This window comes from Squalius cephalus (assembly GCF_949319135.1).
Source record: "Squalius cephalus genome assembly, chromosome: 15".
NCBI lineage: Eukaryota > Metazoa > Chordata > Actinopteri > Cypriniformes > Leuciscidae > Squalius > Squalius cephalus.
In genome coordinates this window covers 712,501-730,000 of record NC_137136.1, presented here as the reverse complement: position 1 = coordinate 730,000, position 17,500 = coordinate 712,501, and the positions used below count along the sequence as shown (strand labels likewise).

At 39.0% G+C, this 17,500-nt stretch overlaps 2 protein-coding genes across 2 annotated transcripts in view; one reads left to right on the top strand and one right to left on the bottom strand.

Moving 5' to 3' along the window:
- gnrhr3 (gonadotropin releasing hormone receptor 3) overlaps positions 1-1,898 on the top strand; it is a 9,013-nt gene extending 7,115 nt beyond the window's left edge. Inside the window, exon 4 of the mRNA XM_079895269.1 lies at positions 1-1,898. This exon is cut by the window's left edge and continues 351 nt beyond it. Coding sequence (XP_079751395.1) covers positions 1-14 — 14 coding nt within the window. The 3' untranslated portion in view covers positions 15-1,898.
- Positions 1,899-8,906: 7,008 nt separating this feature from the next.
- The window catches only part of LOC307172635 (immunoglobulin superfamily DCC subclass member 3), a gene marked incomplete at its 3' end in the record, with an annotated part of 17,706 nt that continues 9,112 nt past the window's right edge, over positions 8,907-17,500 (bottom strand). Inside the window, exons 7-14 of the mRNA XM_079895173.1 lie at positions 16,200-16,365; positions 15,190-15,440; positions 14,943-15,107; positions 13,538-13,726; positions 12,831-12,947; positions 11,471-11,600; positions 9,487-9,595; positions 8,907-9,188 (exon numbers count right to left, since the gene is read on the bottom strand). Of these exons, the coding sequence (XP_079751299.1) occupies positions 8,907-9,188; positions 9,487-9,595; positions 11,471-11,600; positions 12,831-12,947; positions 13,538-13,726; positions 14,943-15,107; positions 15,190-15,440; positions 16,200-16,365 (1,409 nt within the window). The remainder of the gene's footprint in view (positions 9,189-9,486; positions 9,596-11,470; positions 11,601-12,830; positions 12,948-13,537; positions 13,727-14,942; positions 15,108-15,189; positions 15,441-16,199; positions 16,366-17,500) is intronic.

Here is a 17,500-nt window from a genome sequence, read left to right as displayed (position 1 = left end):
ACAAGCCCACGTAACTATATCCTGAAAATGAAGTTGCGCTGGTCTTTTCTTCTCTATTGTGTCGTATATCCGAGTGAAACGCTTCTGGAACAAGAACAAATGTGGGCGGGGCTTGATTTTGTCTGTTGGGAATCTGATTGGATGGTTGTGGTTTGCTATAGAGACAGAGCGCATTTAGGTCACGCCCACACCGGGGGGGGGGGGGGACAATCAGAACTTCTCCACTGACTTTATATTGTGTGAAGCTGCCTCCTTGTCATTTCTGACTTATAACAAAAATAATAACAAACCCACGAAACTACATCTTCCTGCTTAAAAGGGAAGTTGCGCTGGCCTTTTCTTCTCTTTTGTGTCGTATATCGAGTGAAACGCTTCTGGAACAAGAACAAATGTGGGCGAGGCTTGATTTTGTCTGTTGGGAATTCAGCCTTCGCAGGGAGTTTGATTGACAGGCTATTTGACCAATCATAATCCACCATCCACCAAATCTGCCATTTTTGTCCGACAAAGCAGTCAGGAGAGTTAGTAGATTAACGTCGGTGGATTTGAACTTGAAAAACGGTGTGTACTGACGTCTTTCCACTACGTCAGCCGTAGTGACGTCAGCCGTAGTGTTTCTGAAGAGCATTTCTGAAGCCCAAAGTGGGCGGAGCCTGCGGTCGCCATCTTGGAAGCGAGTCACTCCCGGATAAACGAAACTGTGCAGCGAGGCGGATTAGCAGAGGTGACGTGACGCTAACACACAGCAGACAAACGGCTAGCAGTGACATCAGCGGAAATCCACCTGTCAATCAAGTGGCCACGCCCTTAATTAATGCAGAACTTTAATGCTTAATATAATTTAAACGGATGAGTTACAAAAAAATTAATGTGCACTGATTAAACCTTTAGAATAAATCAATGTTGACTCTAACGACTGCAATGGAGTGTGTTTATCAAAACCCTCTTCATATCAAACGCGTCGGCCTTCACACTCTGACTCAGCGCCGCATGTTTCATAAAGAGCTGTAATGAAAAGAGCTCAGAGCAGATTTGCAGTTTTAGAATAACTTCACAGATTTCACAGCGTGGGTTTGTTATTAAAGAGTCAGCTGGACGTGCTGAAACGTGTCGAACACCTTCAGACTGTTGATCTGTGTATGTTTGCATACAGTGTGACTGGAATTATTGTTTGCAGTAAAACTCTATTCAGAATATATAAATCTTGACTGGTTTATAGATCCACTTTGCAGAAACGCCACTCAGACTCTCATTCTCAGTGTTTCTGTCTCGTTTTCCAGCTCAAATATCGAAACATTCTTAAATCAAGATACTTTACTGGAGAAGAAGCATCATTACTTGATAAGAAGTCTTATTTAATAAGAATTTGATCAAAATTATTATAATGCATTTATGCCAAAAACAAGAACAAATATCTGTCAGTGGTGTCAAAAAAATAAAATAAAAAGTAGATTTTTCTTAAAATTTCTTAAAAAGAAAGATTTCTTATGTCATTTTTCTTCTCCAGTAAATGTATCTTGATTTAAGAATGTTTCGATATTTGTGCTGGAGAACGAGACAGAAACACTGAGGAAGGAATTAGTCTGTGTAATTTCTCATAAAGTTCTGACTTAAAGGTAACAGATTTAGGGACAGGTTTAGTGTGGAGTTCCTGAGACACGCGTGATCCTCAGGAGAGTCATGTGTGATGGATTGAATGGTGGAAGGGACTGACACTAAGAGCTTTCTGAGATGCTGAGAGAGCCAGTGCAGTTCTTCAGATCTGAATAATGCAAAGCCTCCTGGGAAGTTTATTCATGTTCAATCAAGGTCAACATCATGGATCAAGGTGGAATTGCCGTTGATTTTGTTAACTTGTCCCCCCCCCCCAACCATTTAGCATTAAACGTTATTTCAGTATTTTTTTCAACATTGAAGTCTGTCGTATTCCAGCTGGGTTTGGAAATTGGTTTGAATGTGATGAGTGCATAAAAAGCAGCCTGTTTTTACCATTTCAAAGTCATACATTCATACTCACCACATGCTGCCATCTTAACTAATGGAGCCTCCTTTCCGGACTACATTCTCCGAGCCAATCACCTGATAGATAGATAGATAGATAGATAGATAGATAGATATACAGATATACAGATAAATAGATAGATAGATAGATAGATAGATAGATAGATAGATAGATAGATATAGTTGAGTGTGAAGCAGTTTTTGGAGTGAGATCCATTTAAAGTGCTGAATTATGCATGAGGTCTGTGGTCAGAGACAAGGTCATGTGACAAGGAACGACCCGTTTCCATGGCAACGTCGGCAGAACACTGGACTCATCCACGGGTCGAACTGCACTGGTCACTGACACTGACACACTGGTGCTGCTTTAATTATTCATTCATCACTTTCTGTCTGACATTTTGGCCTGAACTGCAGAACTCAAACCATAAAAACACGTGCAAAGGTCAAATTTCATATCCAGATCAAAAAATAATGAAATCATAGGTTTTATTTAACAAGGAAAACGGAGGTTCTTGTTTTTAAGGAATATTAAGATTGCATTTTCATGACATTTCAGCTCAAATTCTCATATGTAATGTGCATTACCAGGATCTTCTTGATCCCTATCGATCTGGTTTCCGATCTAAAAACGACCAATGACCTTGTCCTGTGTCATTATGCAGCTTCTGACACTGTATCTGATTCTCATCACATAGTTTTCTCTGGTCTATAAGCATCATGGTAGTGCTCTTCCTTGGTTTGCATCCTATCTCACTGATAGGCGATTCTTCATTGCTCTTCATAACCTCAAATCCTCCACTCACTCTCAAGGTGTCCCTCAAGGCTCCGTTCTGGGACCTCTTCTTTTTTAATATTTATTTGTTACCCCTTGTTATGCTGATGACCTGCACATTTTCACATCTGCTTGCTCCACTTCTCCAGCCAGAAGAGCATTGCAATAGTCCATGCTAGAAATGACCAGCATGCTCTGTTAGGAATGGCCTGAGCATCCTAATGTTGTGCAGTGAAAAACTGCATGGTTTGTTTTTGCAATGTGATCTTTAAAGGTCAGCCGATCATGAAGGATTATCACAAGATTCCTGGCTGATCTCGATGGAATTATCGTTGATTAACTTAGCTGGATGGTAAACTAGTGCTGTACTGACCCAAGTGGCTGGGAAGATGAGTAGGTAATGTTCTAATCATCCATGCCGACAGCTTGAGATTCGTGCAGCTATTGTTGGATCATCTGGTTGAAAGGTGGTGTATATGGAGAAGAAGAAAGGTCCAAGAACTGAACCCTGAGGAACCCCATTTACCAGCTTATGTGATTTGGATGCCTCCCCTCCACAATCAACCTTGAAGGATTTCATTTCAATTAAACAAACATGAATTAAAGGCAGTGCAGCAAATTCAACATGATGTATTTTTTCACATTACAATGAGAATGGGTTTTTGTTGTATTACAGAAATTAGTATTATGTGCTTATTTTCATGAAAACAATGCAAAAAAAGTCTTAATTTTCTTTATACTAAATATAATGATCTTTTTTGTTTGATTCTGGGTAAAAACATGAAATGAACGTTCCTGAGAGACTCAATATCTGCTAAAGAGATCCCCATTAATGACAGCGAGTGAAGCTCCACAGAAACACAGATCTTCTGAACTGTGCATCATAAATACATTTTAAAATCATTTAAAATGACAAGACAGTAAATCTGGTTAGCTGATGTGACAGGCTGTCGGAAACACTGGAGCTTCTCAGAGCAAATGCCTGCAGGAACATCTTCGCCCTCCCTCAGCAGATGCAGTTTCTATATTTAGTGTGGAGTGAACATGAGCTCTACAGAATTATGGCAGTCATAATTATGAGATAAAGAGTCAAAACTATGACATAAAAAGTCATGAGATAAAAGCTTTATCTCAATTATGAGATCAAAATGTGAAATTATGACACTAATTCATAATTATGATATAAAAAAATCTGAATTATGAGAGGAGTCAAAATTATGACATACTAATTCGTAATTATTTAGATAAAAAGTCAAAATTATGAGAAAATTTGTGAAGCAAACATGAGCTCTACAGAATTATGACAGTCACAATTATGAGGAAAAAGTCAAAATTATGACATACTAAGTCAATTATGAGATAAAAGTTTAATCTTATAATTATGAGATAAAAATGTGAAATGATGACACTAATTCATAATTATGATATAAAAAAAATCTGAATTATGAGTAAAAATTATGACATGCTAATACATAATTATGAGAAAGAGTTGAAATTATGAGACAAAATTTGTGAAGCGAACATGAGCTATACAGAATTTTGACATTCATAATTATGATATAAAAAATTTTGAGGTCAAAATTCATAATTATGAGCTAACAATGAGAAATTATGACACTAATTCATAATTATGATATAATACAATTTATTAAAAAAATTAAATAGAATTATTAGATAAAAAAGTCATAATTAATACCCAATGTATTTTTATGAAAAAAAAAAAAGCTTGTCTAACAATCTTCTCTAGCCATTTTCTAACCTGTTCATGAGATCTCCAGCACACCAGTCATCAGTAGAGGTCAGTCTGAATAGCTTCTGCTCTAGCTTTGGTACGTTTTCTTCATTCTCAGCTCCTATTATTAGTGGGGTACCTCAGGGTTCTATAGTGGGGCCGCTTCTTTTTAACTTGTATATGCTTCTGCTTGGGAGTATTATTAGGAATTTTCAAATTTTCTTTGTTTCCCTGAAATGAAGAGGTGATGTCAATGAGCTCGGTAATAATTTCCCTTCAATTTCATCTCAGGTAAGAATTCTTGGTGGACTTAAAGTCCCCCTGTGGTGAAAATCCAGTTTTTAATGTTATTTATGTGTCTATGTGGTGTTTTTAATATGCTTTAAGACAAACAATGTGTAAATTCATAAGTCGACACCATTGCTGAGTATTTTCTCCTTAAAACTGCAGTGAACCAAAGACAGATATTTTAAGCCATGAAGAAATTTTGCTTAGGAAAAAATGGAAAAAATGCTTAAATATGTCATTTTGCTGATCAAAGATGAGTTTTAAGGGATAAAACTATTGACTACAGGGGGAATTTAAATAAATGTTGTTGTTAAGAATAGTTTTTATCAATTGCAAATTATTTCTAAACTTAAAACATTAATGTATTTTAAGGATTTCACAACTAGACTATTGAAATTCTCTTTATTGTGGTCTTCCTCATTCATCCCTTTCACACAATGGTTTTAAAATGGGAATTATCATGTAATAATGATTTTTGTCCGTTTCATACACAAAGTTAGAAATCAAATGTTTAATTTGGTGAGCTTAGAATATCAATACGAGTTAAAGAGATTGTGGTTACTTCTGGTTCAGTTGTCTATTAGAAATAGAAGGTCGTGCATTTGGATTGTGGGATACAACTTTACTCAGTATTCATACTGGAGAAATAGTGCAAATAATAAATCGCATGCAATTCTGAACAGAAATAATGAAACATGTAACACATAACGTTCTACTTAACGCTGTTTTATTTGGCAAAGAGGTTCATTACAACCGACTGAAGGAAGAGAAACAGAAGAGACGTCAGCTGAGAAACTCACGATGACTTCTGTGCCGTACAGTATTAGATCTGACGGGTTTTCTTGCAGTCGACTCGTGAGTTTCAGAGTCACAACAGGTTAAAGCTACAGGAGCGTTTGGTTCTGACAAACAGCCGAAGGGAAAAGAACAATCCGGGAGGTTAAAGCATCACTTCTCTCATTGGTACAAGCATTCAAAATCAGCATCTACTCGACTAAACAATTTATCCTAAACCTTGTTGAGCAATCCATCACATATAAACATTTCAACATCCAGAATATATAAGGGTTCATTAGATTCTAAAGCAGCAAACAGAGATCGACCAGCGACATTTCAGAGTCTGAGGCCTTTTCTTTAACAATAACGCTTAAATCTATGGAAGCTAATTTCCGGCAGGGAATAATAATAGAAAAAAAAGCTAATTGCGACTTTTTATCTCACAATTCTGACCTTTTTTCTTGCAATTGTGAGTTTATAATTCACAATTGCAAAAAAAATTCAGAATTAGTCGCAATTCGCTTTTCTTTTTTTCTTTTTTTTATTCCACGGGGAAACGAGCTTCCGTAAAAATCACATCTGGAATGGCTGAAAATGTATTTTCACGCTGGTGGATCCTTATAAAAATTATGAATTTTTCTTTGCAATCAACAATCTACTCGCTTTTAACTCTCAAATTTCTAACATTTTCTTTTTAATTCTACATAAAGAGAGAAGAAATCAAATTTAAAAAAGACTTAATGTAATAAAAAGAACAGCGACAATATGAATATAAGAATAACATTAAAAAACAATCGTACATCTATTTTGGCAATATTTCCCAAATCAAGCAGAAAAAGAACTTTTCATCGTGGGAAAATGAATCAAAGGAAAGTTCTACAAGAGAACAGAAGTTTCGTCTTAAATTTGGCCTCGGTTTCTAATCTTGTTGCTTTATTTTAGTTTTTACATTTTGGTTTCATTGTGTTTGTTCTAGACAAGAATCAGAGGCCTAAAGGGTTAAAGACTTTTCATGTGAATCTAGAATGTGTTATTTTGGCAACTATTCGAACAGTGAAGAGCAGTTCACGTGTGTGTTAAACCGGTTAGTTAACACACACACACACACACACACACACACACACACACTCTTATCAAGCTGGTTTGGGGTTTGTTCATGTGCTTTAGAGGAAGAACCGAGGTATTTGGTCTCATAAACACGATCACTAACCATTATTTGGCAAGTTCAGCTTCAACATTACAAAGAAAGAAGCAGATCTTATTTTCTGGTTTCAACATATGAAAATATATTCGATATCTGCTAGTCGTTATTAGTTATAATTTCTAGAATAGAATCTGTGTCTTTGAGGTAATCATCATCATGTTCTGAGCTTGAGCTAATGAGTGACGTCAGTGTCTGGAGCGTTTGGCTTTGGTTAATGGTCAGTTTTCTGGTTTAATCATCATCAGTTATGGAAGCCCATTTCAAAAAGTCATGCTTTGGTATATTATAATTAAAAAGCAAAATTATGACATACTTAAGTCAATAATTATGAGATAAAAAGTCAAAACTATGACATAAGTCAAAATTATGACATACTAAGTCATAATTATAAGATAAAAACATAAAAACAAAATTATAAGTCATAATTATGAGCTAAAAAGTCAAAACTATGACACACAAGTCAATTATAAGCTAAAAACTTTATCTCATAATTATTAGATAAAAAGCTGAATTTATGACACAAAATCTGAATTATGAAATTACACTAAAACATAATTGTGAGATAAAAAACCCAGAATTATGAGATGTCAAAATTATGACATACTAATTATGAAATAAAAGCTTTCTCTCATAATTATGACTTTTTAGCTCATAATTATGACTACTACATTTTGGAATTACAAGATAAAAAGTTATATCATTATACCAATTTTAATTCTGACAAAAACTATGGCATAAAAAGAACATAATGACATAGTAAGTAAATTGAATTGTATTAAAAGTTGGAATTATTACATACTAAATAATTATGAGAAGTCAAACTTTTGACAGTAAGTCAATTATAATGTAAAAACTTGAAACTGAGAAAAAGGTTGCTTTTTAATCTCAATAAAAAAAAATTTAATCTCATATTTATGAGTTAGTATGTAATATTTTTACTCATCTCAAAATTTTGCCTTTTTACGTCATAATTATGATTTACCAAAGCATAACTGTTTTTTCATGTGTGTCGGAAACGGGCTTCAATGCTCAGACCAACGCGACTGAGAGGAAACAGTGTTTGTGGATCACTGTGAAGAAAGGAAAGAGAAGCAGAAGATCTTTGGACGTCCCTCAACTTTCACAGAAGCTTGTTCTGCCGCTTCAACACACAAATCTGAGAAAGAGTCTCGTAAAACATCAACAGTTCCGGCAGAGGTCAAACTCTCACTGGCATCGGCTCGGGCCCGAGGAGGACCCATTTGATGACGCCCGTGTTTGAGGTAGGCTGTTTTCCCAGGCTCTTTGGATGGAGTGGGAGGGGCTTAGGGGAGTGGGCGGAGTCTTCAGCTGCACACAGGCTAATGCGGCGAATAATTAATGAGCAATCACACGACACACACACTCATTACATCCACACACTAACTATTCATCTGTTCAGTCACACAGAACACGCATTTTTGGTTTAACAGGATAAAGTTCAATTTGCTATTCTAGTAGACGCGTCACTTTAGTGACATTAACAAAGTTTGAGGTTTGTTTCCTCTTCCTAATATTTGGAATGAGAGTTTAAACGGAGCTCTGATGTGGTTTAAGTCGACAGACGGTTCTGTTCCAATCCCACACTGAACATCATGAGCTGTCATTAAAGCTCCTCGTTTACAGGATTATAAAGCAGCGTCACGTGTGCGTGTGTGTGTGTCCTTTACATTAATTTATCCACTGCATTCAATCTATATTCTTTATCAGTTCATGCATTCCCTGGGAATCAAACCCACGATCTTCATGTTTCTCTACTGCAGTCCTAGAAAGCACAAAGTCGAGGGAGTGTGGATTATAAATGAAAATATAGTAAAAGTGAATTAAAAGTAGACTATTTTACCTACTGTATGTGTATGGTGCATTTATGCCTATAAAAGATGGATGTCTAACTCCTAATCTTATGATGGTCGTGATGGTCATGATGGTTATGATGGTCGTGATGGTCATGATGCTGCCTATGAAGCTCACTAGGGTTTGGAACAGATGCTGTGTGTCGTTCGTCATCAGAGGCACTAAACGGATGTTGTGTGTGACTGAGGTCAGATGTGTAAGGCTTTGGTGAGAGAGACTCGGTCACTGTGCAGCTGAAGGGGGTGGGGTGGGGTACTTCATCCGGTGCCAGTGCCAGTGCCAATGCCAATGCCAGTGCCTGTTCCAGTGCCAATTCCGGTACCAGTTCTGGTGCCAGTGCCAGTTACAGTACTGGTTCCAGTTCCAGTTCCAGTGCTGGTTCCGGTGCTGGTTCCAGTTCCAGTGCTGGTTCCGGTGCTGGTTCCAGTTCTAGTGCTGGTTCCGGTGCCAGTGCTAATGCCAGTGTCTGCCGGGCAGAGAGGTTGTGGTTCGATCATCACCTGACACTGAGGAACCGCTGCCTGACGCTCTACACCAGCCTGAGGAACACCAGAGCTCATTACATGAGATTTAATGACATATGAGTGTGTTTGTGTGTTTTATTCTAAAATGTTTTTACTCTATAATAAAACTGTTCTTTCAGCTTAGGTTTGTTAGTTTAGGTTAGTACAGTTGTCATTTGTACAGGGCTTTGGATCTGCTGAATGAATAACTGTAACAGTTTGTGTAGTCACTAGCTTTATATAAGAACAACAGAAGTCTGTCATATGTGTAATTTACTGTACACACCCATGCTGTAATCTCCATAACCTGTGTTGATTATTGTGATGTGTTTACCTGTGGCATGAGCTCAACGGCATCAGTCGTGTGGATGGTGGCGTCTTTAGCAGCGGCTTGACCTCCTGACAGACTCCAGTTACTCGGAGAACCTTTCTGACAGAAGAAACTACACACACACACACACACACACACACACACACACACACACACACACACACAGCACTCGTTTACCAGAACATCTCAAACACAACAGAGTTTAAGAGACACTTCATATTCAGTGATATTATTGATCTGACTGCACTGATACTATCAGAGAACAGAACTTGATCTGAATAGTGACTCTCTCTTCTTATGTAGAGCTGCTTCACTCCTGACTCTAATTTTGTCTCATATTTGATGAAGTTTCATCATTGATTCTGTTATTCTCCTGTTTATTACAGTAAGGCTGCTCACAGTAATAAACACAGAGTCAGAACACTGTGGCAGAAATCTCAGCTGTGTGCAGTGTTGCGTAAAGTAACTTTTAAAAGTAATGCATTACAATATTGCGTTACTCCCCAAAAAAGTAACTAATTGCGTTACTTGGTTACTTTTTATGAAAAGTAATGCGTCACATTACTTTTGCGTTACTTTTTCTCACCTGTGCTGGGCTTGCTTGTTTCTTTTTAATAACAAAAAAAGTTATATTTTTGGCAAATATTAAGGCCCTTTCACACCAAAAGTGAAGTTAATAATCTTAATAATCTAATCCTCAGGCTGAAGGAAATGCATGTTTACTCCTGTACAGTAGCGGTAGAGTACAGTAGAGGTAGAGTACAGTTGTGCACAGTACAGAAGAGGTAGAGTACAGTACAGTGGAGTACAGTAGAGTACAGTACAGTATTGTACAGTAGAGGTAGAGTACAGTTGTGTACAGTACAGTAGAGGTAGAGTACAGTACAGTGGAGTACAGTAGAGTACAGTCCAGTATTGTACAGTAGAGGTAGAGTACAGTACAGTAGAGGTAGAGTACAATAGAGTACAGTACAGTGGAGTGGAGTACAGTACAATATTGTACAGTAGAGGTAGAGTACAGTAGAGTACAGTCCAGTATTGCACAGTAGAGTACAGTAGAGTATTGTACAGTAGAGTGCAGTACAGTGGAGTACAGTAGAGTAGAGTATTGTATTGTACAGTAGAGGTAGAGTATAGTACAGTATTGTACAGTAGAGGTACAGTACAGTGGAGCAGAGTACAGTATAGTAGAGTATTGTACAGTAGAGGGCGCCACTCAAACAAGCATTTCAGCTGCTGCTGTTCTGGATTAAAGAACAATCGGCTACAGGAGAAGGAAGTTCAATGCTTATTTCTAAATCTAATCTAAAGTCATTTTTGCTTATTAGTATGGCTGAATTATATCACTGAAGGTCAAGGGCAAAGACATTAGTTAATAAAGTGAGATTAAATACATAAAGTATATTTGAAGACCTCCGATGCAAAAGCCTCTAAAAGCCACCTATGTCAAAAATTAGATAATAATATTGAGTGAATGCTCTCCGCACATAGTATACGTTCATCAAATACTTTCACTTCAAACTCACTAAATCCAAGCCTCAGCCCATTCAGAAATGTCGGTACTTAGGTAGAAACCTATACGTAGGAGCCTGATAAAAATGTTGATATTAAAGAAAAACGTTAGACGGACTTGGAGGCTTTTGCACCTGAAGTCTTCATTTGTGTAATTTAATATATAGTCAATTATAAAAGTTTTGCGGAAAATTCTGAGATTGCATTTTACTGTTTTTATTCATTTTGAGGAATACTGTATGTTTTCGTGCAAGTGAGATGAGTAAACGCATGTTCATATGAACAGGAGAGAGGAGAGCTGTCAGCCAATAAATGTGAAAAAGTAACTAGCGTTACTTATTTGAAAAAGTAACAGGTATTTTGTTGTAAATTGAAAAAGTAATGCGTTACTTTACTAGTTACTTGAAAAAGTAATCTGATTACGTAACTCAAGTTACTTGTAATGAGTGTGTGACGGGATAAGACCCGGACGCACCTGTGCCGGTATCCGAACATCAGGAAGAGAGCGCAGAATATAATGCAGGCCATGCCGATGTGGATCCCAATCACGAGTCCTGTCATGGAGCTCTCGCTATCCTGACGACAGTTACAGAGACTCTGTCCTGCTGACAACACACACACACACACACACACACACACACCCCTTCAGCTGTACAGTACACATCATCTGCCGTCTACACTTTTATAAAAATAGCATGCAAAATTATAAACATTTCAAAAGCACAAGTACGTAACATCAATGGCTGCATTATGTCGCAGATTTCCTTTAGCGAGTCGCGTTCAGTCATCTCGTTTTACATTATACAATTATCTGTAAAAAATGTCTCAGTTTGGTCAAACACTCACACTAGAAATGAAAGGTCGAGTCATGCGCTTTGCATTGTGGGATACAGTAGTCAGTTTACAGTGTGTTCTGTTGTGGTTGGACTGTTAAAAATTTATAAGTTAAGTTTATTTTACAAAACATTGTTTCAAAAGCAGTATTTCTTATTCTAAAATGCTATTTTATCTACTAGATCATGATTATTTTTTTAAAAATGCTAGTTTATTAACTATAATGCTAAGAGTATTTTATTTTTAAATGTTTTTCTATAATGAAAATGCAGTAGATCGTCTGGTTTTAATTACAGGAAGATTTCATAAAAGTATGCAGAAACAGTATGAGCGGTGCACATATCTCCTGTAGTTCTGAAGGGAAGTGCACTGATGAGTATGACACTTATGGAATGCCAAAGCTTACATAATAATAAATATATAAATAAATAAATAAATAAATAAATAAACAAATAAATAAATGTAGACATAAATACATATATACATACATAAACAAATGTGAAAATAAATACATCAAATGAGAAAAATAAATGTGGAAAAAAATACAATTATACATAAATACGAAAATAAAAGTATATAAATACTCAATTTATTTTAATTTTTTTTACATTTCATTGTATATTTATTTATGTATTTTATTAATATATTTATGTATGTATGTATTTATTATTATCATTATTACTATTATTATTACTACATATTTGGCATTCCATAGACACTGACTGTGAGCGACTGTGAACATGTGCACACTGACGCTTTGCCTCCATCTAGTGTGTGTGACGTCACACTGCAAGAGGTTAAGATTTACACTTCAGAACTTCTACTAGCCAAAGGTTAATACATCAGAAATTACCAGATGATCAGTCACAGCTTACATTTAAAATATTTAAAATGCAAATACTCAGTATGTAATCCAATTCTGAATTAAGTTACTTTCATTGTTTGTGGATGATTTTACCCATATTTGACGTTAATTTTAAACCCTGAATATGAAGCATCACCTGCTGCATTTTTCCCGCTCTTTTCAGTCTCAGCCAATGAGACAAGTCGCTTGTTGCCCATGCTGTCACCATTCCCATTAAAGGCAATGAGCTGGATCTCATACACAGCTGCGGCTTCTGCAACACACAAACACACACTGATGGTGAGACACTGCTGCTCTTGTGCATGCGTGAGTGTGTGCGTGAGTGTGTATGCATGCGTGAGTGAGTGTGTGTATGCATGCGTGAGTAAATGTGTGTGTGTATGCATGCATAAGTGAGTGTGCGTACGTATGCATGCGTGAGTGTGTGCATATGCGTGTGCATGCATGAGTGCATGCATGCATGCGTGAGTGCATGAGTGTGTGTGCATGCACGAGTGAGTGTGTGCATGAGTGTGTATGCATGCGTCAGTGTGTGTATGCGTGCTTGAGTGTGTGCGTGCACGTGTGTGTATGCATGGGTGAGTGCGTGAGTGAGTGTGTATGCATGATTATGCGTCAGTGTGTGTGTATGCATGCGTGAGTGTGTGCATGCATGCTTCAGTGTGTGTATGCATGCGTGAGTGAGTGTGTATGCTTGAGAGTGTCTATGCATGCGTCAGTGTGTGTATGCATGTGTGCGTGTGTGCATGCATGCATGAGTGTGTGTATGCGTGAGTGAGTGTATGCATGCGTACATGTGTGTATGCATGCATGAGAGGAGCATGAGTGAGAGTGTGCACTGACCCAGGTTAGAGATGGTGTGTGTGTTTATCTGTGCAGGAAAACGCTCCTCATGTCCAAACTCCTGTTGCGGCAGCATTCGATGAGACAGTTTATATCCCTCCACACGACCTGCTTTAACAGGCAGATCCCAGAAAACCTGCATCGCTGTGCTGTTCAGAACCTTCGTGAAGAAACTCGGCATTGTGGGAACTGAGAGACAGAGTTAACGGAATTAGTGCATGTGATTAGTAAGTGTGCAGAACTAGTATTACCATAGTGCTTTGGACAAGTAGCAGGTTAAACAGTAAATACTATAGTACAGCAGTTCTTTTGTTTTCTGACTTGAAGGCCCTATGTCGTCAAACACAGTTCACAGAATGCATACACTCTCTCACTCATGCACTCACTCACGCAGGCATACACTCACTCACACACGCATGCACTCACTCACGCATGCATACACTCACTCACTCACGCATGCATACACTCACTCACGCAAGCATACACTCACTCACACACGCATGCACTCACTCACACACGCATACACTCACTCACACACGCATACACACTCACGCATGCATACACTCACTCACGCATGCATACACTCACTCACGCATGCATACACTCACTAACGCATGAATACACTCACTCACGCATACATACACTCATGCATGCATACACACACACTCACACATGCATACACACACACTCACACTTGCATACACTCACTCACGCATGCATACACACACTCACGCATCCATACACTCACTCACGTATGCATACACACACACACACACTCACGCATGCATACACACACTCACGCATGCATACACACACTCACGCATGCGCACACACTCACTCACGCATGTATACACTCACGCATGCATACACTCACGCATGCATACACTCACACACACGCATGCATACACTCACTAACGCATGCATACACTCACGCATGCATACACACACACACTCACACATGCATACACACACACACGCATGCAAACACCACACACTCACGCATGCATACACTCACACACACGCATGCATACACTCACTAACACATGCATACACTCACTCATGCATTAATACACTCATGCATGCATACACACACTCACGCATGCATACACTCACGCATGCATACACACACACACTCACACATGCACACACACACACACGCATGCAAACACACACACACTCACGCATGCATACACTCACTCACGCATGCATACATACACACTCACGCATGCATGCATACACTCACTCACGCATGCACATACACTCACGCATGCATACACTCACTCACACATGCATACACTCACTCACGCATACATGCATACACTCACTCACACATGCATACACTCACTCACACAGCATTATGGCGTTGAATCATCTGTCAGTTGTGTGTGTGTGTGTAAATTCTTACCGGCCCCGTGTGTGGTGGCGATGACGCTTCTCGACTGCTGACTGGCTCCCAGCGGCGAATACGCTTTGACGTAGATAGAGAAGGTGGTGGAGGCTTCCAGGTTAGTGAAGTCGTGCTGAAACGTGTCTTTGCTCACGGCTTCCTGAAGCTCGCTGCTGTCCGGCTCTGAAAACACACACGCATCATTCATCAGTTTAGATCCTCAACCGTCTGATAAACACAGCTCTCGGTTGGTTTCTCATCTCACCGCCCAGTTTGCGTATATGCAGCACGTATCCGATGATGCCGTCGCTGACGTGTGGCTCCGGCTGCTGCCAGCGGATCCGTAGGGAACTGGTGGACAGTGGTGTGGCCGTCAAGTCCTGAGGGGCTTCTGGGAACTGGGCGGACTGGGAGACGGCGAGGCGAGCGCTGGCCTGGTTGGTTCCCGCGCTGTTCTCCGCGATACACTGATAAATGGCCTCGTCTTCAGCAGTGATGCGTGTCACAGCCAGAGTACTGCAAGTCAACACACACACACACACACACACACACACACACACACACACTCTCGTTTCATTGACATCTTTATCCCTGTGAGGCTCTAATGATCTGATAAACCTGTCAATCTCCTGCAGTCCTTCTGTCTCTGATTGATCGTTTTCACTCTTTTATCAAGTAAAAGTCTTTTATTTTAATTGTACAAGCGTCCTCCTTCAGCTCGAGCTTCATGAGTCTTTCTGCTGTCAAATCTGCTCTGATTTTATCAAGGAAACGTAAGAATAACTTTGATATTGTTAGTAATATTTCAGCTGGACTGAAGCAGCTTTACTTGATTATCATCATTTATTATTATAAAAATCATGAGTATCAAATATGATCATCAGGCTTTTGAGGACGGTTTATCTGTTCATCTCTCAATCATCATTGTATTGCATTCCATTATATTATGTGTTTTACAACTACAGATCATAAAACTAAGCATTTTAATATCTTACTAAGACTAATATTATTGGCAGATATTGATATTTATATGCGTTTTATTTTAAACAATTTACATAAGCGTCAGAATTTCATATAAATATCAGCATCTGCATCAAATTGCATATTTTTGCTCTGAATAAAATGAGTCATATGAGTCATAAAAGCCTGATGTATCAAACAAAACACATGAAAACATTTTATATTCCGTCTGAAGTGTTCCATTTCAAAAAATGTAAATTTTCTGACTATTATTCCATATGTCAGGCTGTCGAGCGGCTGTAGGCTGGCGCTCACCTGTTGTTGTTGGTGAGTTTGAGGTTTTCTCCAGGCGTGAGGATCTTGCCGTTCTTCAGCCAGATGAGGTGCGGATCGGGAACACCTTGAGCCTGACAGGTGAAGACGACACTCGAACCCGCCGGCTTCGACACCGACTGAGGCCACTGCAGGAACTCTGGAGGAGCTGAACCAGCAAACACCAGTCAATCAATCAGGAGCTGAACCAGCAAACACCAGTCCATCAAACACCAGTCCATCAAACACCAGTCAATCAAGAGCTGAATCATCAAACATCAATCAAGAGCTGAACCATCAAACACCAGTCCATCAAACACCAGTCAATCAAGAGCTGAACCATCAAACATCAATCAAGAGCTGAACCATCTAACACCAGTCCATCAAACACCAGTCAATCAATCAGGAGCTGAACCAGCAAACACCAGTCAATCAAACACCAGTCCATCAAACACCAGTCAATCAAACACCAGTCAATCAAGAGCTGAACCAGCAAACACCAGTCCATCAAACACCAGTCAATCAAACACCAGTCCATCAAACACCAGTCAATCAAACACCAGTCCATCAAACACCAGTCCATCAAACACCAGTCCATCAAACACCAGTCAATCAAACACCAGTCAATCAAACACCAGTCAATCAAACACCAGTCAATCAAACACCAGTCCATCAAACACCAGTCCATCAAACACCAGTCAATCAAACACCAGTCAATCAAGAGCTGAACCAGCAAACACCAGTCCATCAAACACCAGTCCATCAAACACCAGTCCATCAAACACCAGTCCATCAAACACCAGTCCATCAAACACCAGTCAATCAAGAGCTGAACCATCAAACATCAATCAAGAGCTGAACCATCAAACACCAGTCCATCAAACACCAGTCAATCAATCAGGAGCTAAACCAGCAAACACCAGTCAATCAAACACCAGTCAATCAAACACCAGTCCATCAAACACCAGTCCGTCAAACACCAGTCAGTCAAACACCAGTCCATCAAACACCAGTCCATCAGACACCAGTCCATCAGACACCAGTCAATCAAACACCAGTCAATCAAACACCAGTTCATCAAACACCAGTCCATCAGACACCAGTCCATCAAACACCAGTCAATCAAACACCAGTCCATCAAACACCAGTCAATCAAACACCAGTCCATCAGACACCAGTCCATCAGACACCAGTCCATCAAACACCAGTCAATCAAACACCAGTCAATCAAGAGCTGAACCAGCAAACACCAGTCCATCAAACACCAGTCAATCAAACACCAGTCCATCAAACACCAGTCAATC